Source organism: Leiobunum rupestre, chromosome 1, assembly GCF_980474605.1.
Source record: "Leiobunum rupestre chromosome 1, qqLeiRupe1.1.hap1, whole genome shotgun sequence".
NCBI classification, from domain to species: Eukaryota; Metazoa; Arthropoda; class Arachnida; order Opiliones; family Sclerosomatidae; genus Leiobunum; species Leiobunum rupestre.
The window spans coordinates 15,257,514-15,277,661 of NC_143384.1; the positions used below are offsets into that span (position 1 = coordinate 15,257,514).

Genomic DNA, 20,148 nt, shown 5'->3' on the forward strand with positions numbered 1-20,148 from the left:
CAATTATTAAAAACATAAGCATTTTCATTGGTTTACATAAAAATACAGTTGTAATTTCAAATGTAAATTACAAACAACAAAATTTAGTACCTGATCTTATAGTACTTTATTACCAGCATATTAGTTGTTACATAATATAATAATTTAAGGGGGGGGTTTCGATATTTGTTACGTAATTTAAGAAGAGGGGTCTTTCCATTTGTTACTCTTTGTTACGAGGGGGAGGGGGGAGTCCAAAAAGTGGTTTTTCTGCGTTACGTAATTTGTGAACAGCCCCATGGTAAAACTAAAGCCCCTCGCATTTTTTCCCTTTGGGGTTTTTTTAAGTTATATGAAGGTCTACTTAATCCCTGAATTTAAACAAAATCGGTGAGTTACACCTCGGGTAGTCTCCTTGTGAGTAGTATGTTATTGTGCTTGGTAGCAGTATATTTCGCATATTTAGACACTAGGGGGCTCTGTAAACCTTAATTACGCAATGGCTCTGATAATCAGTTGGGTGATAGATTTTTTATGTTACTAATTATGCTTATAGAGAAGTACTTGTAATATACAATTTATCTCTTATAGAGCAGCAGGGGCGTAGGAACCGGGAGGGGCAGGGGGGCAATGCCCCTCCCTAGAATTTTGCTGGGAGGGGCAACTAATGTTATTGCCCCCTCCAACCTTTGGTCAGTTGAAATCTTCAAAAGGCTCAAATTATCATTTTAAAAGCATATACAAAGAAAGAACCTCAACTGTGTTTAAATTTCAGTCTTTTCCCGCCAATTTACATAGTAGTAACAAATACACATGCATTCGGAGAAGCTACACTCCATTAAAAATTAAAAACAATTCTCCAGACCCCTTTTCGTTTATCTTTGCCCCCTCCAACTTCTAGAACGTTCCTACGCCCCTGTAGAGCAGTATTAATTCAACATCCCTAACTCGGAACCAATCCTTCAGCGTTGAGTTAGCAAGTTCTCTCCCCACCGGCTGAAGGGGTTTTGGTATATTCCCGTTGGATAGAATCCTATTGGGTCGAATTCCCAATGGATCGAATCAAAAAATATACTTTCCCAATTGATCGAATTCTAATTTTGCAATCCCATTGGGTCGAATCCCATTTATTCGAAAAAGTTTACAGAATATTTTTGAATGAACAATTAACTTTAAATTCGATATAATACAAAGGTCAATAAAGAAAGCAATATAAAATTGAAATCTGTTTATTTCGCTAGGTTAGGTTCCATGCTTTCACTTGTGAGCAAACAAAATGTCGGTCGAATGGGACAGTGGGTCGAATGGGACAGTGGGTCGAATGGGACAGTGGGTCGAATGGGACAGTGGGTCGAATGGGACAGTGGGTCGAATGGGACAGTGGGTCGAATGGGACAGTGGGTCGAATGGGACAGTGGGTCGAATGGGACAGTGGTTCGAATGGGACAGTGGGTCGAATGGGACAGTCGGTCGAATGGGATTCGGTTGAATGAGAATCAACCCAACGGGCACCGACCCAATGGGACAAAAGCTGGGTTTTCTCCTGAGTTTTTCGGTTTCCCCTTCCATAAAAACTTGTAGAGGTTAACGGTAATAGTGAGTGTAGGGAGCTGTTGGCTCGCGTGGCATGAAGGGCTTGCCAACACCCTCCTACGCGCATTGTAACCCGGCCACCTGTTTAAAGGCTTTAAAAGTCGCAAGATGACTTGGGCCTAAGGTGGTGCCTTGGGTATTAGCCTAGCTAATTATTATTATTAATATTGTTTACTGTTATTCTTTTGAAGAACTTTTAAGCTTGCATATTCAAACCATCTCCATAAAATGATGACCACAGAAAAGTCGATTTATTATATTTTATTGGAGAGATTTTTTGAAAATTAAAGGAAGATATGGGATAAAATCAATTAAAATTACAGGAAAATATAGGTTTTAAGTATTTATTAGGTGAAAATCCATGGTTTTAAAGATAATATTTTTTAATAATTGGCTGAAAATACGGGGGAAAATTAATTAATTTAGTCCGAAATTCTTTCTAACTTTCTAGATTTTTATATCAATGATAATTTGATAAAACACAAAACAATCCGCAAATATATGTAATAATGTAATTATAGTAAGTTATAGTACCACATTGAAAATATAGGAAAACTTATGTGGTCTTTTGGCTGAAACAGGCTCAGTAACGATTCAAGTGTCACAATGGCTCGCTAGGGCTATAGACACATTTGATCGAATTATAAACGGTCGAAAGAGGGTTCATTTGATCGAGACGTAGACATTTCTTATCAAAATCATTTTTTTACTGAACTGTTTGAGAAACGTTCCAAGGTTGCCGGTTAGTTTAGGTTAGGTTGGGTTAGGTTTTTTTTTTTAATAATTATAATCAGCTAGGCTAATACCCAAGGCACCACCTTAGGCCCAAGTCATCTAGCGACTTATAATGCCTTTAAACAGGTGGCCGGGTTACAATGCGTAGGAGGGAGGTGTCAAGCCCTTCATGCCAAGCGAGCCAACAGCTCTCTACACTTACTATTACCGTTAACCACTACAAGTTTTTATGCGAAGGGGAAATCGAAGAACTCGGGGGAAAACCCCTTTAACCAGTAGGGAGAGAACTTGCAAACTCAACGCGGAAGGAGTAGTTCCGAAGTTTCACCCAGTGCCACAAGTTGGGATTGAACCCGGCTCCTCTTGCTGCGAGGCGAAAGTGCTAACCACTCCGCCACCCCACTAGGTTAGGTTAGATTAGTTTAGGTTAGGTTAGTTTAGATTAATAGGTAAGGTTAGTTTCGATTAATAGTTTAGGTTAGGTTAGTTTAGATTAGTTTAGGTTAGATTAATAGTTTAGGTTAGTTTAGGTTAGATTAATAGTTTAGGTTAGTTTAGGTTAGATTAATAGTTTAGGTATAGTTTAGGTTAAGTTAGTTTAGTAATAGATGATTATATAGGTTCTTTGAACAACCAACGAGTTAAGATAAGTGTTTATGTTTAAAAATTAAAAAAACAACGCATTGTATTGAATTGTCGATCTTTTGAACTTTGATTTTTTTCATAGAAACCGCTTATGAATGTTGATCAAATGCACTTCGATCCAAAGGACCCTCTGTTGATCGTTTGGAATTCGATCAAAAGGACCCAAAGAGACATACTTTTGATAAAATATTGTACGTTTAGGCAAATACATTTCGGAAGAAAAACTATGGCATGGGAAATACGTTATTATAGTAACTTTCTAAAATTTTACATGGTTTTTAATTTTTTATGTATGTAAATTTGAAAATTTCTCTACGTAGTGGAATGTAATTTTTAAATTTTTGCCTTGAAATTCGCGCCAATTAGAACTTGCGATGGTGCATGTTTGATGGTTAGATGCCAACTTACCTCTCTCTTAAAATATGTAATAATTATCTACTTCGAGTGACTCAAAAATAAATAATATTAGAATTTATTTACCCCACCAAAATTGACTTCCAGATTGAAAATCTTTGCATAAAGTACTGAATGTCAGAATACAAAAATAGGACCTGTAGATACACTTTTATGATATGACGACTTTTACCTCTATAGTTAAAATACGAATCACTTGCTTTGATTGTTTACGTCATTAACCCACATACCCGCATTGAATTTTTCTTCTTTAGCTTTTGGGATTTCCCTAACGAGAGTTTCGCGTAGGCGGGGCTTCGCGAAATATAGTGTAATTTATTACTTTACAAACAGCTGTTGGATATCGTAAACAGACGTCTTGGGAGAGACTATACGTCACTGAAATAAGCCACCGTCGATATTTCAAATGCAAATTGATTATCCCGTATCGCACGAATATTTGGCAGAGAAAATATAGTAGAGGAATAGCAACTTAATATTCTATCCTGAGATAAAATATAGAAGAGGAATAGCAACTTAATATTCTATCTAGAGATAAAATATAGAAGAGGAATAGCAACTTAATATTCTATCTAGAGATAAAATATAGAAGAGGAATAGCAACTTAATATTCTATCTGAGATAAAATATAGAAGAGGAATAGCAACTTAATATTCTATCTGAGATAAAATATAGAAGAGGAATAGCATCTTAATATTCTATCTAGAGATAAAATAAGGAAGAGGAATAGCAACTTAATATTATATCTAGAGATAAAATATAGAAGAGGAATAGCAACTTCATATTCTATCTAGAGATAAAATAAGGAAGAGGAATAGCAACTTCATATTCTATCTAGAGATAAAATAAGGAAGAGGAATAGCAACTTCATATTCTATCTAGAGATAAAATAAGGAAGAGGAATAGCAACTTCATATTCTATCTAGAGATAAAATAAGGAAGAGGAATAGCAACTTCATATTCTATCTAGAGATAAAATAAGGAAGAGGAATAGCAACTTAATATTATATCTAGAGATAAAATAAGGAAGATGAATAGCAACATAATATTCTATCGATTCATCGTCTCGGAGTAGTTTAGGCCTGTTGAATTCCGGTTATGTTAAAAGTAGGGATGTTCGTAACTGTCCGGTTAAACCCCTAGAAATAGAAATGAGACTAGAACCACTGCGCATTCCAAGGAAACGCTCAAGCTAGAAGGCTGCCATTAGCGTGGAATCGGGCTATCCGCGCCATCTGACATGCGCATTAAACATCGTTGCCATGGTTACGGCGGAAATTATGAAGGCTGCGAGTCACTGCGCATCACGTCGTGCGAAGTAACGGTACTTTTGTGTTTGCGTTTTTCGCATCTATAAGAATAACCGCGGATAATTAAAAATTCTCATTTTATAGGTATGTAATATTATAGGAATTATTATTATTATTTTTTACCAGTTGAAAATCCATTTAATAAACAAAAGAAATATACATAAATACATTTAACATAATTTAGCCCAATTGTTGTTTTTATTAAAAGTGACGTTTAATGAATAGTGAGTAAACAGTACTAATCTCGAAATCTAAGTGTTTTTCATTTTCAGTGAACTTTAAAACCATATATTTCACTTTGAGTAATAGTTTAACTAGATTATTAGAATAATAGTTATGTTACGTGCCAAAGTTCGCCTTATCAAATTTTCCAGAGACAAAAACCCGGAAATGAAAGGGAAATCAATTAGACAAAAGCTTTCTAAGCTTATTTTATTTCAAGGCCCGTAAATTTAAAACGTTTATAAAACTGTAATTTACGGTAATGTGTATTCTTATGAACGTAATGATTTTCATAGTTTAAAATAATATAAGGTCGTTGAAATAATAAATCTGTCTTTTTTACAACTCTACAATGTCGAAAACCGATCGAAGAACATAAAATTACGACGTTATGCCACGTGATCATATTTAGTTTCAATTTTGAGAAACTCAATCTTACACTGTAAACTAAAACATGAATGTATTGATTTCAACCATTAATATCGAGTTGCATCATGTAGTCTAGCTAAGATCCTAGCGCCGCCGATATTTTATCTGGCGCAGCGGCGCCGAACCGCCACCTAAGAGTCATTTACTATTCGGCGCGCCGCCGACGCCTTGCCGATAAATTTTGTTACCGCCGCCGAAGTGTTTTGAGTTTTCCTACGTAACTTTATTTTTGTTCTTTCAAAAACATTTTGGAATTTTTTAAAAGGGGGGGAGACATTTTTTCCCCTTCACGCCGCCGCCGCCGAGAGAAATCAACCGCCACCGTGGATTTTTGAAAAATTGATTGGCCCACCGCCGCCGGGTGTTTTTGCCAAACGCCGCCTCCGACCGAAAGTCCCCTCGGAGGGGTTATACAATCACCGTGTCTGTCTGTCTGTGTGTCTGCCCTGCGAACGCGTTCGCAGTTTTTCGTAGTGTTGGCAAAACCACCGTGTGACGGTGAGCGTTAACGGATTCATTTGCGGTTTGGTTTGGATGGTGTTTTTTCGCTCACCGTCGTGACGGTTTGGTGTATTACGGTTTTTGTAATGTTTATGCGTAGGTTGTGAATGTTGAGTTCGTGTTATGACGGTTGTGAGTGTTGAGTTTGTTGTGTTTGTGTTTTGATGGTTGTGTATGTTGAGTTCGTGTTATGTCGGTTGTGGGTGTAGAGATTGTGGTATGTCTGTGTTATGATGGTTGTAGATGTTGAGTATGTTGTGTTTTTACAGGCGTTTTATCTCCAGCTTCTACTTAATGACTTTGGGACGGACCGAATGTTGAGTGTTACGCAACCTCTCAACGTCCAATGGCAGGGTTTCCACCAATTGTTCACGGTATTCGTCTTAGTATCAATTTGCGATTTATTGGCGCCGGCCGGGAATCGAACCCGGTCTGCCTCGTGCAAGAGATTTACTCTAACCACTCAGCCACCAACGCTAGTTAAGATACGGTGTTTTTCTAAAAAACAGCTTTGGCGAATGTCATTTACAAAGTTATAACGTTAAGTACTATAATTTATTCTACATCATTTTAAATATTTATAAATTATATTAATCTTATATTTAATGAAATATTTATAAATTATATTAATCTTATATTAAATTAAATATTTATAAATTATATTAATCTTATATTTAATTAAATATTAATAAATTATATTAATCTTATATTTAATTAAATATTTATAAATTATATTAATATTATATTTAATTAAATATCTGAGTATTTTAATTTATTTGATCGTGTTCAGGAATTGAACCCGGGTCGCATCGTTACAATGCAGATAGTTTACCGCCGAGCCATTGACTTCCTTTAGGAAAATAAAAAGTAAAGAAGCCATTATGATAAGGCGGGTTTTTTACCTTTTAATAACGCTTAGAAAAAGGATAATTATTCAAAACTCCCGCGGAAACTATATAAAAGTAATAATATAGCGCCACCGTGTGGAGAACTATCAATCAAACCGGGTTAAAAATATAATCTCTTCAATTTTTCGAAATTTAGTCAAATCTTGACGGGTCTAAAAAACACCAAATAAACGTATATAAAGCCGTTGCCGTCAAAATGGAAGATTTAGTCTTTCTTAGTTCTTGGCTGTCAGACGAAATACTACAGGACGGGGTCCTGGTGTCGGTCAAAAGTTATGAGGTAACTTTGCGGTTTTAATTAGTATGTTCGGTCTTCGGTCAAGGAAAGAGTTAAATTGTGTTTCGCGTTTGGAACGTGAGCGAATGGACTTAAGTGTATGAACAGTGCGTGTTTAAAACTGAAAGTGTTAAAGTAATTGTGAACTAACTCAAGTCAGCTGTAAGATAAAATTGATTGTTATTTTTTTGAATTGGAATAACCTAATTATACCCTTGAAATTGTCAACTCAACCTGTGAGGCTAATTAAGTAGATTGGAAGTAATTAGTAGCGAACAGCTCTCAGCTGTTAATTAAGACAAGAGTTTATAGTAAGGTAGTTTGAATTTAGTTAAAATTACTCAGTATAATTTATTATATTTACTTAAGTGTAAGTGTGTTTGGTTTATTTTTCAATCACGATGAACTAAGACACATCAAGTCTTAGACACTTGAGTACCAGTTCTGTACAATTACGTAGGAGGGATATATATTGTTGGGCTATTGATGAAAGTTAAATCTAGAACGTTACATAGACTGTTCTGAATAAAAATAAACATTTATAATTTTGCATAATTCTAGTTGCCATTATATTTTCTAATCACTCGCCCACAACATTAAAGTTCTGGCAATCCCGAATCAACTTAATTTTCGATATAACGGCGACGGGAAATTATTCTCGTAAATTTATCGCGCGGCCTTAGGGAATATTCTTTTAACAAAATTTCGATAAACTATCGTTTAATTATAATCGGCCCGATTCCGTTAAAATTATAAACCAAAAAGTGAACGGTCGTTATAATACCCTCTGTAGATATTTCTTTCATTAAAATTTGCTTTGTATTATATTCAACTGATAAACATGTACTGTCAAAAGGGTTAAATTCAATTGTGCATTGTTTTAGTAAGTCTAACTCGCTGTTGTAACTACTTAATTTATAATATTCTGAATAAATTAAACTCGATTGTTTCGTCTCAATTATCTAAAAATAAAATTAAAATTTTATACCGGGCAGGGTTTGAACCGAGAATACGTTTTTCGTAAATAACTCTGAATTGCGGAGATATCTTTGGGATTCGTGTCGAGAAATTAATACCACTAGGGACAATTCTTCCGAGGAGAGGTATATTTTGGCTTGCCAACTTGTTGGAGCCCCTTCGAAGACTAATACTATTAAAGTAATTTAGTCATATCCCCACCACGCACAAATTTCTTATTAACTTATGTGGATTGGGACAGTGTAGTATACATTTTCTAATGTTTGTAAAACCTATAAAATGCACCAATAAATTAAATGAATAATAATAATAATAATAATAATAATATTTTTGATCGAACGAAAATAGGTAAGAATATTAATAATAAATGCCATTACTTGTGATTATCAAGTGATTTGGTACTAGTAGAGGTATTTTTCTAACAATCAAGAGTCATTTTCTTCGCCGGTTACATCAGGCAATCCCGGAAACGTTTATAGATCGAGTCGACGACAAATGCCTGTCTCCTGATTGGCTTAAGTGACTAAGTACAACGCCGAAAGGCCCATCTTAGCTCCAGATGGTAGAATGGGTAATGATAAAGTTCGATATTCATGATGGAAATTAATATATTCATGCCAAAAGTATTGGCAAGATTGATTTACGTTTTAATAAATTTAAATAAAAATACGAGTTCAACATTTAATATGAATAATTACAGTCGGTTAAAAACCGGTTTTTAGAGGCCAGGTTTTTGGGTTGGTGAAACCGGCGATTTCAATCCACCGGTTAACCGAAAACCGGTTTTATGGGGGCAAGTTGACATTGCTAGTTAAAAGGCTTATAAGCCACCATGGAACCAACTAGGGACGGTTCACAGAAATACATTTACGTTCTTTAACAACCGCGCCCGCTTTTTTACCCCCCCCCCCGAACAAGATTTGGTGATTCAATCCGGCAACCATTAGGATCTTCTCGCCACCCATCGGTAGTTTTAGAAACTAAAATACCGATTTTCGTGAATATGCGCGCCAAAAGTTCGTCTGCTAATGCGCTTTTTTAGTAGAAGTTACCTGTACCTAATTATCGTTAACTAAATGAGAAAATATGGTAAGACCTAAGATATGCGTGTATTTCCAAAACAAACGCACCTGATAAACTATTATTGTCTTGAAAGGGTGGCCTTTTTTTCGATTTCTCGTTTATAGGAATTCCTATCATTTCATATGCATTTGACCTAAACATTATTACCAAGGAGGATAGCTATCCTCCTTGGTAATAATTAACTACCGTCGTAATTATCATAGCTTAAACGGTTAATTAACTACCGTCGTCATTATCACAGCTTTAACTCATTAGGAATCTACAAATTTTAAGCCTTGTTTATAACCCGCGTAGCAGACCGCAATTTTCCGCAAAAGATTTTTTTCCCCTCCGATTGTCGTCCCTCCCTTTCAACACAAAATGAATCACCTATCCGGAGTTGCGCGTAATAGTCGCTAGGCGCGTTGTCAAAATACAATTTTCAGGTTTTCTTATTTGTGACCCTAGCGTTAGTTGGTAACTTGGTTCCATGAAGCCACACTACGCCACATGCCACCGTTGTCGGGGAAGCGGTGCCCCCCCCCCCTAACAACTTGCTAGGGGTTAAAAATAATGTAATTGCCACCCCCCCTCAACTTAATACTCGGTTAAAAATTAAAATTTATTAAATGAAGATAGGATCGGCGTAATAGAGAAAATATAAAACTACGGTCCTTAATTTTCTTAAGAAATATTGGTTTTGTATCAAAATAAACTTGAAAATTACTAAAATCTCTTCTAATTTTATGTTTAATTATATATTTAAATCCTAGATAGGTAGCGGCATAAGTGGATCATTTTTAACTTATGGTAGCGTCTAAAGCAGACGCTATTAGTTTTTCCATCAATTCGCGACCGAAAACTACCGCTACGCCCCCTTTGGTTCGCCATTGAAACTTAGATAGGTAGCGGCTAAAGCAGACGCTATTAGTTTTTCCATCAATTCGCGACCGAAAACTACCGCTACGCCCCCTTTGGTTCACCATTGAAACTTAGATAGGTAGCGCCAATGCAGACGCTATTAGTTTTTCCATCAATTTGCGACCGAAAACTACCGCTACGCCCCCTTTGGTTCGCCATTGAAACTTAGATAGGTAGCGGCTAAAGCAGACGCTATTAGTTTTTCCATCAATTCGCGACCGAAAACTACCGCTACGCCCCCTTTGGTTCGTAATTGAAACTTAGATAGGTAGCGGCTAAAGCAGACGCTATTAGTTTTTCCATCAATTCGCGACCGAAAACTACCGCAACGCCCCCTTTGGTTCGCCATTGAAACTTAGATAGGTAGCGGCTAAAGCAGACGCTATTAGTTTTTCCATCAATTCGCGACCGAAAACTACCGCTACGCCCCCTTTGGTTCGAGATTGAAACTTAGATAGGTAGCGGCTAAAGCAGACGCTATTAGTTTTTCCATCAATTCGCGACCGAAAACTACCGCTACGCCCCCTTTGGTTCGCCATTGAAACTTAGATAGGTAGCGGCTAAAGCAGACGCTATTAGTTTTTCCATCAATTCGCGACCGAAAACTACCGCTACGCCCCCTTTGGTTCGTAATTGAAACTTAGATAGGTAGCGGCTAAAGCAGACGCTATTAGTTTTTCTTCTTCGTTATTGGTAAATTTGATTATACTCGCATTTTAATATAATTTTCGAATCGTTTGCTTATATTTCAATGTTTATTTAAGAAAAAATGTTCTTATATCTTTTTAATTTGTCTTTAGCAGACGCTAGATCATAGGCGCAACCTCGGAGAAGCTAGCAAAAAAATAAATCTAGTCTGTTTTTGGGTCTCAAATTTTTTTCTTGCATTGTGTAAAACTTCCAGGTAACCACAGCAGAGCAATCTCCTTCACCAGCTAATTTTTGCCCAAGACCAAGGCCTATTGAAAATTCAAACAATATCATCATGAAATCTGACGCTTACTTCGGCGAAATTACGACCAATTATTAAATCGGAACGAAAAATTGACTATTATAAATACTCGCTTCATTGAAATTTGACACCAAAAATGCGCCATCAACGTAACCTGATAGTCATTCTGCCAATAAAGAGAAATAAACTACTATCTTCTTCTTAGTAGGTAAAGTATAAAGTTTCTTCTATTGAGAGGTGGTTTATAATACTTTTAAGCTTCGTTTATTGAGATATATACCAACCTGGAACTACTCGAATTCCAGGCTTTATATTCTCGATATAGCATTTTAAAATTTAGTCAAAAATACATGAGTTGCTATTCCTATTCTATATTTTCTCTCTAGATAACATTTTAAGTTGCTATTCCTCTTCTATATTTTCTCTCTGAATAACATTTTAAGTTGCTATTCCTCTTCGATATTTTCTCTCTAGATAACATTTTAAGTTGCTATTCCTCTTCTATATTTTCTCCCTAGATAACATTTTAAGTTGCTATTCCTCTTCTATATTTTATCTCTATATAACATTTTAAGTTGCTATTCCTCTTCTATATTTTATCTCTATATAACATTTTAAGTTGCTATTCCTCTTCTATATTTTCTCTCTAGATAACATTTTAAGTTGCTATTCCGTTTACAAATTTTATCTCTAGATAGAATATTTAGTTGCTATTCCTCTTCTATATTTCTTTCTAGATAGAATATTAGGTTGCTATTCCTTTTCCATATTTTTTCTCTAGATAGAATATTAAGTTGCTATTCCTCTTCTATATTTTATCTAGATATAATATTAAGTTGCTATTCCTTTTCTATATTTTATCTCTATATAGAATATTAAGTTGCTATTCCTTTTCCATATTTTCTCTCTAGATAGAATATTTAGTTGCTATTCCTCTTCTATATTTTCTCTCTAGACAGAAAATGAAGTTGCTATTCCTTTTACAAATTTTCTCTCTAGATAGAATATTTAGTTGCTATTCCTCTTCTATATTTCTCTCTAGATATAATATTAGGTTGCTATTCCTCTTCTATATTTTCTCTAGATAGAATATTAAGTTGCTATTCCTCTTCTATATTTTATCTCTAGATAGAATATTAAGTTGCTATTCCTCTTCTATATTTTCTATAGTCTAGTGGAAAGCCCTAATTTTGGTCACCTTAAAATTAACGTTTAAAGAGTAGATGTGGAATGGATCCAATTAGCCTTTGTTAGTAGTATGAGGTAAGGGCGCCATTTTTGTCATATTGGTTTTAGTTTACAGTTATTTAAAGTTACTTGTATTTTGTAAACAATGAAAAAAGGTAACCAAAAATATGTCAATGTTTCAAAGATTGTGCTTGTTACCTTGTCTTTTTCTAAATATCTATTTAACGATCTCATTTAGCTTCCAAGAACATAGTCATATTTTTCAAAACAAAAATCGATTTAACAGATTTGACAGATATTACTTTTGGGGGCGCTGCGATTTGTGACGTCATAGCGTCGCTATTGGCGCTTTATGTATATACATTATTACGTAACCATTGTTTTGGCTAGAAACACCTTTGGATATTATGTTATAAAAGTGGTCAATAAAGGCGATTTGTAGTTTTGCTAGTCATAAAAAAAATCGATAATATCGATATTATTCTCGACTTTTTCTTTTTTCTTAAAGTGGCCATTCTTTTGACAAGGTAATAACGACTTATTCGGGAGATGTCAATAGCCACAGTGTTAGTTATTTTCTTCAACAACGTAATAGCGTATGTAACATAATCACTCATAAGTATGCCATAAAAGCATTTTCTCTAATGAAACCTTGTTGACGGGGATGTGACGTAAATTACGTCACTTCCAACTCCGTGACGAAATACGCGTCATCAGCTTTATTGATATGAAACGGAAGTTAGTGCAAACGCCCGGAATTCCTCGCGCGTGTCTGGCTTTGCTAAATCTAAAGTTTACCTCGTGCCTCGCGATCACGTGATTTCGTTTCCGTGGTAACGTTTTTTCAATTGACGGCTTTTAAAATTCAATTTGCGCGTGAAAATACCTCTACATATTATGGTCAAAAAAGCACGCAAAGAAGGCTGTGTGCCCAAGACATGTACCGGTAGTGTCGCGCGCTAAAACGTCATTTCAAAATTCGTCAATAGCGCAAGTTTTGCATTTTTGGGTCCGTTTATTGTACGTTCCGTGTAAAACAAGGTCTCGTTGAATTTTTTTCTATGTAAATGTTATACTGGGGCATACTTATGATTGATTATGTTACATATGGTAAATGTAATCATTTTTTATTATAGGATTCGCAAATAATGAAACATTCATTATTCAATGCAACGGAAAACACTCTTCCTGTGTAGACCTATGTAAATTCGCATTGAAAGCGTGGTAATTTCGCCATCTAAGGATTCGCGTATGAAAATGTGTTTTCACGGATGTACCATTTTTACAGACTGTTTTTACGAGTAAAATACAGAACGCCGCCATTACGTATCAACTTAGTAAGCTTAGATTAGTCTCGTTAGAAAATGGCCACCTGCACGAGCTATCTAAATAAGGGCGACTGAAAAAAGTCTATGAAATATCTCTTTGTTGTGACTTTCAATTTTTTTTACCAAACAAAGCCCGGGAAGTAGTATGAATTAGAATCTTGCTTGTCGCTTCAAAAAGTAGTGACCAAGCCGTTAATTTCTAGATTATAGTGTAATGCATTATTTATAACTTCAGTTCGGTTAATGAAGCGATGTAACCGGATTTTAAAAATGTTTCAAAAACGCTTCCTAGGTTGTAGGTGTATTGTAATTACGGATTTTTGAGCCTTGAAGTCATTTTTATTTCGTAATTTCCTCACAGGTTCTTTTAAGGTTTTAAGAAAATGATCATAAAAATACGTCTAAATACAACGCATTATTTTAGCATACTGGCTTGAAATTAAATCCAAATATACTTTTAAATACAATGCAGAGGCGTAGCCCGGAAATTAAGGGTCCCCCCCCCCCCAACCAAAATCCTAGCAACGCCACTGCACCAAAACATTTTATTTAGCAAAAGCTAATAAAATAATATGGTCATCATAAATAACGTAATAATGTTTAATATGTTATTTATGGTACTATAAAGGGTTCCATATGAAGTTGAGTACAGCCTTTGGTAACGCTAAGTGTCTAATTAGTTTAGTACAGCCAATTTCGGGTAATGAAGCTACAAAAGTTTTCAAAGGTCGATACAAAAAGACCTTAAAGCGTCTACAAAACAGGCTCCGAAGTTTTATATTGAAGCATAAAGTCACCATTAGCCCCATCATGGCCGTGGCCCCATAAACAAAAGTAACGCCTTGCCTCGAACATAGATGTTTTCATATGAAAAAACCACTGGAAAAAAAATGCTAAAACATTCAACTTACTTTACTCGGTGGAAAAAGTCGTAATAGAAAGGATTTTTGCGGTTCTTTTAAGAAAAACTAAGGCTAAAACAAACTCCCGCGCCAAAAAAGTCACGGAAAACGAGTGTGGAAAACGCGCGACCGCGAAACGGGAAATTTCAAAATGAAATGACAGGAGATTGACGCGACATCTGTATTTCATTGTTCATACTAGTATACGAGATGACGTCGAAGCGCCATCTTGTATTGGAAAGGCTCTAATCGATAATTTAAAACGTGAAATATTTCTAATTAAGTCAATAATAATTAACTAAAATTGATTAATATTTCAAACACTTTTTAATTATAAAGTTACTGAATCAATTTTTACAAAATCTATTTCGTTTTTAGAATGATGGGTCTTGTCTACTAGCTTTCAATAATGATCTTTGACGTTTCTCTCGCAATCGTTGAGCTACTGCCCGTTCTTGCCTGTAAATTGAAATAGCGGCTCACAATAATCATACAAACCTAACGTCAGTGTTTATTTATAATTTTACCTTTCTCTTATAAGTCTTTGGGTTTCGGGTGGAATAATCGTTGGCTCTATCGTTGCTTCTCGGATCATACAGCGTAGTTTATCCATACAATCAGCTAAATTTAGGGATTGGCTTCTAGTTTTTTCCGAAGTTATAATTAAGAAACCATCCTTATTGGTTATATTTTTATGCTAAAGATAATTTCAATAACAGTGGTTTAATTTTAAGAGGATACAGTTATCTTACGAGAATACCATTTTTATCATATTGTCTCTGGTTGTATCTGGTATCCAATCCGCAGAAGTTAAATGAAATCTGACCTCAGTTTTAGTATTGACTAAAATATAATTTTATTTTCATATACTTTAAATTGGACTTGCTTGCTATTTGATCATTCACCTTTATTAACGTTTTGTCCTCCTGGACCGCTACTACGGCAATACGAAATACGAAGTTTTTCTTAACAAAAAATAAAATTTAATTTCAAATTTCAAATTTTTATAAACTTTAATAATATTTATACCTATGGGTATATAGCCACTGAATTTTTCTGAGGTTGATTTTGGTATCTAAATTTAGGTAAAGAGTTTAAAGTCTTGGTTTGAAGTTAGGATATTATTGTTCTTTTTGAGCTATACCTGTAGTGTTTGAAGGAAATTTTGAGAACTGTTCGGATATAACTTATCCAAGCTATATTTACTCTTATACCAAGTTAAACTCGAATTATTTCTAAAAGCATTGTTTAAGTTAAAATGCAAAAGTCTGAGAACGACTTTACTCCGCCGATAGAACGCCATTTTCTTTTTGACCCCTAGTACCCTACGTCTCCATCTACCAATTGTAAAAAGCGCGGTAATTTCAAATAATATAAAGTAAACTTTTCGCCTGTCTGGGATTTCCCACAGGGTTATTTAAATAACCCTGTTTTGGCTCAGGATAAGAAGAGTAACCCCTGTATCGTCATTTTCTTCGATTCTGTGTTCAGTAGAGTCAAAGATAATTTTTAAATTATCTTTGGTAGAGTCTTGGGCCCGCCAAAGATAATATAACTACGTACCCTAGATTCGAAATCTCGGCGTTTCTCCATAGCCCGTTTTTTCTTGAGGCTTTTACCATGGAGGAAGCACGTGACTGATACTGCGTTCAATCAATAGGAGCGGACATCTCCATAGAAGAGGAGGGGTTCAAAAATCAAGTGGATCTACCCACGGCCGTCTCGAGATCTGCTTCGCGCTCATAGCGGCCCAGGCGATCGTACGAAAATCGCGTATGGGAAATTAGTTCAAAAACTTCTCACATCGTTTTATGGCGCTAGTCTAGCCCCCTCTTGAGAAAATTCACAGCCATGTTATCGAATGGGAGGAACGGCGCGGAACTTTGGAATTTCAATTATTATCGCGTAATGTGTAATTTTTTGTAAAATATTTTTTTAGTAATATTTAAGTTAATTAATAATAAAAAATTTAAACACCTCTTCAGATTTTTTAACGCAAAGTAAAGTTTTGAAAAACGTTATTAAAATTTGGTCATTCTGGAGCCAGAAGTCACCGTCGACGTTTCTGTATAAAAATGTAAACATAAACACGTGGTTCTCCTTACAGCTGTATTTTTGCTATGTAGTAACTTCCAGAGGCTTTTGTTTTGTATTAATGTTTAAAAATTTAATTTAATTAAAGTAGTAAAATAAATGAATTTTAAAAGAAAACAAATGTGACTTCTCTTGAAGATTATGTAAAAGTTTATTATTAAGGTATTAACTTGTTTTTTTAGGAGCCAAAATAAGTGTAATAATACATAATAGTTAGAATATAGGATGATGTATTATAATGATAATTTATACAGGACTAGTTGGAATATTGTTTAACATAGTATGATTATTTATTCAAATATTGACTAGTTGAAATATGGGTTAACGTGTGATAATTTATATGTGTTGACTAGGTGGAATATGAGTTAACATATAATGATGATTTATACTGGCATGGATTAACTAACTGTCACTTGGAAGATCTCTATGAATGAAAATAGTGATGGAAACTTGGAAGGTATTTAAATCTGATAAATATAATAAACCAAGGTGGATTTCCCACTGAATGATACGCAACTAAACAATAGATAGGAAAAATTTAGAATTTACGACTTGAGTACTTTTTGAGAAAGAGGCTTATGCATAAGTTCTTTCACTTTCTAAAATTTTGCGGACAGAGTTTTGGTAATATTTGTGATAATTAGGGGTACGACCTTTCTACAAATTAAATCAGCAATTTCATTCGGGTGATTATTATTCAAATCACATTGGATGTAAGGGCATAGAGCAATTTTTGGCCACAAGTGGATTTCAATGTTTTTTAAAATTGCAGGTGAATCCCAAAGATATGGTACAGCTCTCTCTAGAATGTTGTTACTATATCCAATATTAGCCATTAACATGATAAAGCTTTGCTGGGGATACCTAAGGTTTCCTCTGTCGGATAATTTAAATGGTGAGTCAGAATTAGGCACAATTCGCAAAAATGTTTTTCTTCTAGGATTTGTACTACATAATCAGCCAAGTATGCGATACTTGCTAGCCGTCCAAAGCATTTAGTATGTCAGTAACTTCAGATGGTAATGTAACTTCATTGCCGTTAAAAATAGTGGAAAATTCATCGAGTCTAGTATCAATCATGGCTGATAGATCTGTGAAGCTGTCTTGGGGAACGTTAGATGTTTTAGGTTTTTGACTAAATTCTTTTTCCCATAGTTTCATTACCGATTGGAATGCTTTGCCATCAAATATTGTGACACAATCTAATTATCACAAATTCCGCTATTTATTATCTGAACATTTATCTGCCTGGTCATGTTCTCGTAATTATTTTTTACTCGTTTGTTCATTGTTTTCTTAATGTTGGCTTTGCTTTTTGCTTTTAATTATTTGTATATATCTCATTATTATTACTATTATTATTATTTTTTGCTTACTTTTATACAATTTTTTATATTCTGTTCATTTTTAATCCTGCGATTCTGTAAGTCTACACATAAGTTGGCCTATGCGGCTTTGTAGATAACCTCTAAATAAAAAATGATATAGTGCATCTCTTAAGGATGGATTCCAAACTGAATATAGTGGCTCTTGCATCCAGCATGTCATTCCCTCCAGCCATTTGCCTGAGAATGCTGAAAAACATTTCAATAGCATCGCTCGTTACATTTCTTGTCAAGACAAACTGGAAACCAGATTTAAGGAGGTATGACACGCAAGATATTGTAGACAATGAAGTTATTCTAATAGATTCATATGTTTCCTTTGTCAATATTTTCTTCTCGCAGTCGGTTTGAACTTTTTCTAGATATTGAGGAAAATAATTTTCTAGCAAAGAATGGACACTTGTTCTGATTTTAAAACTAAAGTTTGAGAAATGTGAACTTAATTTAAAGAATAATAAAGCTATTTATTAAATAATATGAATCATATTTTGGTTATTTATTTAAAATTCTGATAAAATAAATGTGAATACTGGTTTGAAAACTTAAAAACTTGAAACCTGTGAAAAACAAAATAAACTTAGGTTAGGCTTAGCAATTAACTAATATAACTCAATATAAGCATATTACTTTAATTAAATAAATGTTTTAAATGAAAACTTATTAGATAAAGATCAAATCATAAGTTGTATATCCCAAACTTTCCAGAAGTTTTTGAAAAACAATGCAAAAATGATTAACTAGTTGAATTTACCGCCATAGAAAACTATTAAATATCCCGCTGATTTTTTACATTTAAGGGGGGGCTCGGACAGCGCTCCTAGTGTTAAAAAAAGGTATTCGCGGAAATACATAGGAGAGGAAATCTTTGCCTGGGCCGCTAAGAGCGCGAAGCAGATCTCGAGACGGCCGTGATCTACCGAACGGCGGAGACACGAACTGAGTCTAAGCACGGCCAACTTTGATTTCTCGTGCATCTCTCGCGCTACAGTGGCCATCTCATTCGTTGACGTTCCTGTGTTAACCTATGAGCAAAAGATGTGTATGACGTCAGCGCCCCTAGCGGATTATTATTTTTAGTATAGTTTTTACATTGGGGACAATATAACCACCGAGCGTGGCGCTGAACTCCTACACATTATAGTACAGTTTATATGGGGAAAATCCTTGCTCGCGGAATTTCGACGAATGTGTTGGCCGTAGTAGCGCGAAAAGCGCGTGATCAAAGTTGGCCGTGGTCTAAGCGGACGAATTTTCGTGAAAATTGTTTTTTCTCCCTAATGCTTTTCCTACGGGAATTTGTTTTTCTAACTGTGTTGCAATTAGGAGACTTTTTAATAATTTTAGTGTTTGTTTTTTCATATGATTTTTAGTAAGTTTCCAGGTTTTATTTAAGACTACTTTCATAATTTTCCCTTAATTATTTCGCTCGTAATCTACTTTTAAAATCGACGAAAATTTTAAGGCTAGGAAATGAATTCCCCGCCTTTGGGACCTGTATTTGTGCTAGGCCTAGGTATTGCGCAATGATTTTTAAATTCCAAACATTAAAACCGAGGCCTAGCACAAATATAGGTCTTAAATAAAACCTGGAAACTTACTAAAAATCATATGAAAAATTCAAAGTTGAGTACAAACACTAAAATTATTAAAAAGTCTCCGAATTGCAACACAGTTAGGAAAACAAATTCCCGTAGGAAAAGCATTAGGGAGAAAAAACAATTTTCACGAAAATTCGTCCGCCGTTCGACAGAGCCACTTGATTTTTGAACCCCTTCTCTTCTATGGAGATGTCAGCTCCTAATGACTGAACGCAGTATCAGTCACGTGCTTCCTCCATGCTTTTACTGAGTTCGCGCCGGAAGTCGGAAAAATCGGGCTCCATAGCAGGGTGAGAAATAAGGAATTTCAATAGATAACCCAAGATTATATTACTCGCCTTTAGTTTTCTTTCGTTTAAAAACATTTTTAGAGCTACAGGCGTGATCCATTATTGTTTTAAAACAATATAACGCAAAAATATCTGGTATCTTGAAAATCGCAAGTCAAAAACCACGGCGCAATTTTCACTAAAACTTTACGTTTTAACTAGATGTCGGTAGCCCTGCCAGCTCCATGGAGGCCATTTTTTCCGACTTCCGCCGGGAACTCAGTAAGAGCCTGCGATTACGTGAAAGTGCTTGATTTCGAATCTAGGGTACGTAGTTATATTATCTTTGGGCCCGCCAAAGATAATCTAGGCGGACTTAGCCGAACCACGGCCAACCTTGACTTCTCGCGCTACAGCGGCCATCTCATTCGTTGACGTTTCTGTGTTAACCTATGAGC

At 35.1% G+C, this 20,148-nt stretch overlaps 1 protein-coding gene and 1 long non-coding RNA gene across 4 annotated transcripts; one reads left to right on the plus strand and one right to left on the minus strand.

Annotated features, from left to right (window-relative positions):
• Positions 1-14,652: 14,652 nt before the first annotated feature.
• On the minus strand, positions 14,653-15,992 carry LOC149961166 (large ribosomal subunit protein mL62). 2 transcript variants are annotated; one of them, XM_090169491.1, is made up of 7 exons: positions 15,908-15,992; positions 15,489-15,681; positions 15,374-15,419; positions 15,250-15,309; positions 15,105-15,187; positions 14,872-15,041; positions 14,653-14,803 (listed from the first exon to the last, which is right to left on the minus strand). In XM_090169491.1, the coding sequence occupies exons 1-7, from the start codon at positions 15,964-15,966 to the stop codon at positions 14,719-14,721; spliced, it is 696 nt and encodes a 231-aa protein (XP_090025617.1). In that variant the 5' UTR covers positions 15,967-15,992; the 3' UTR covers positions 14,653-14,718. The 2 variants fall into 2 exon arrangements, with proteins under 2 accessions (XP_090025617.1, XP_090025651.1); XM_090169525.1 differs by having other exon boundaries at positions 15,489-15,825; positions 15,908-15,988.
• Positions 15,993-16,055: 63 nt separating this feature from the next.
• On the plus strand, positions 16,056-17,710 carry LOC149961167 (uncharacterized). 2 transcript variants are annotated; one of them, XR_016479986.1, is made up of 4 exons: positions 16,056-16,249; positions 16,330-16,600; positions 16,792-16,895; positions 17,211-17,710. It is a non-coding gene; the product is annotated as an uncharacterized LOC149961167 (long non-coding RNA). The 2 variants fall into 2 exon arrangements; XR_016479987.1 differs by having other exon boundaries at positions 17,379-17,710.
• Positions 17,711-20,148: the final 2,438 nt, after the last annotated feature.

Coding starts and splice junctions, on each gene's coding strand:
- LOC149961166 (XM_090169491.1), bottom strand. CDS start 15,966: ATGGTAAAAGCCTCAAGAAAAAACGGGCTATGGAGAAACGCCGAGATT. Junction 15,188..15,249: donor AGGACAAAACGTTAATAAAG/GTGAATGATCAA, acceptor ATTATATTTTAG/TCAATACTAAAACTGAGGTC. Junction 15,042..15,104: donor GAGACAATATGATAAAAATG/GTATTCTCGTAA, acceptor AATTATCTTTAG/CATAAAAATATAACCAATAA.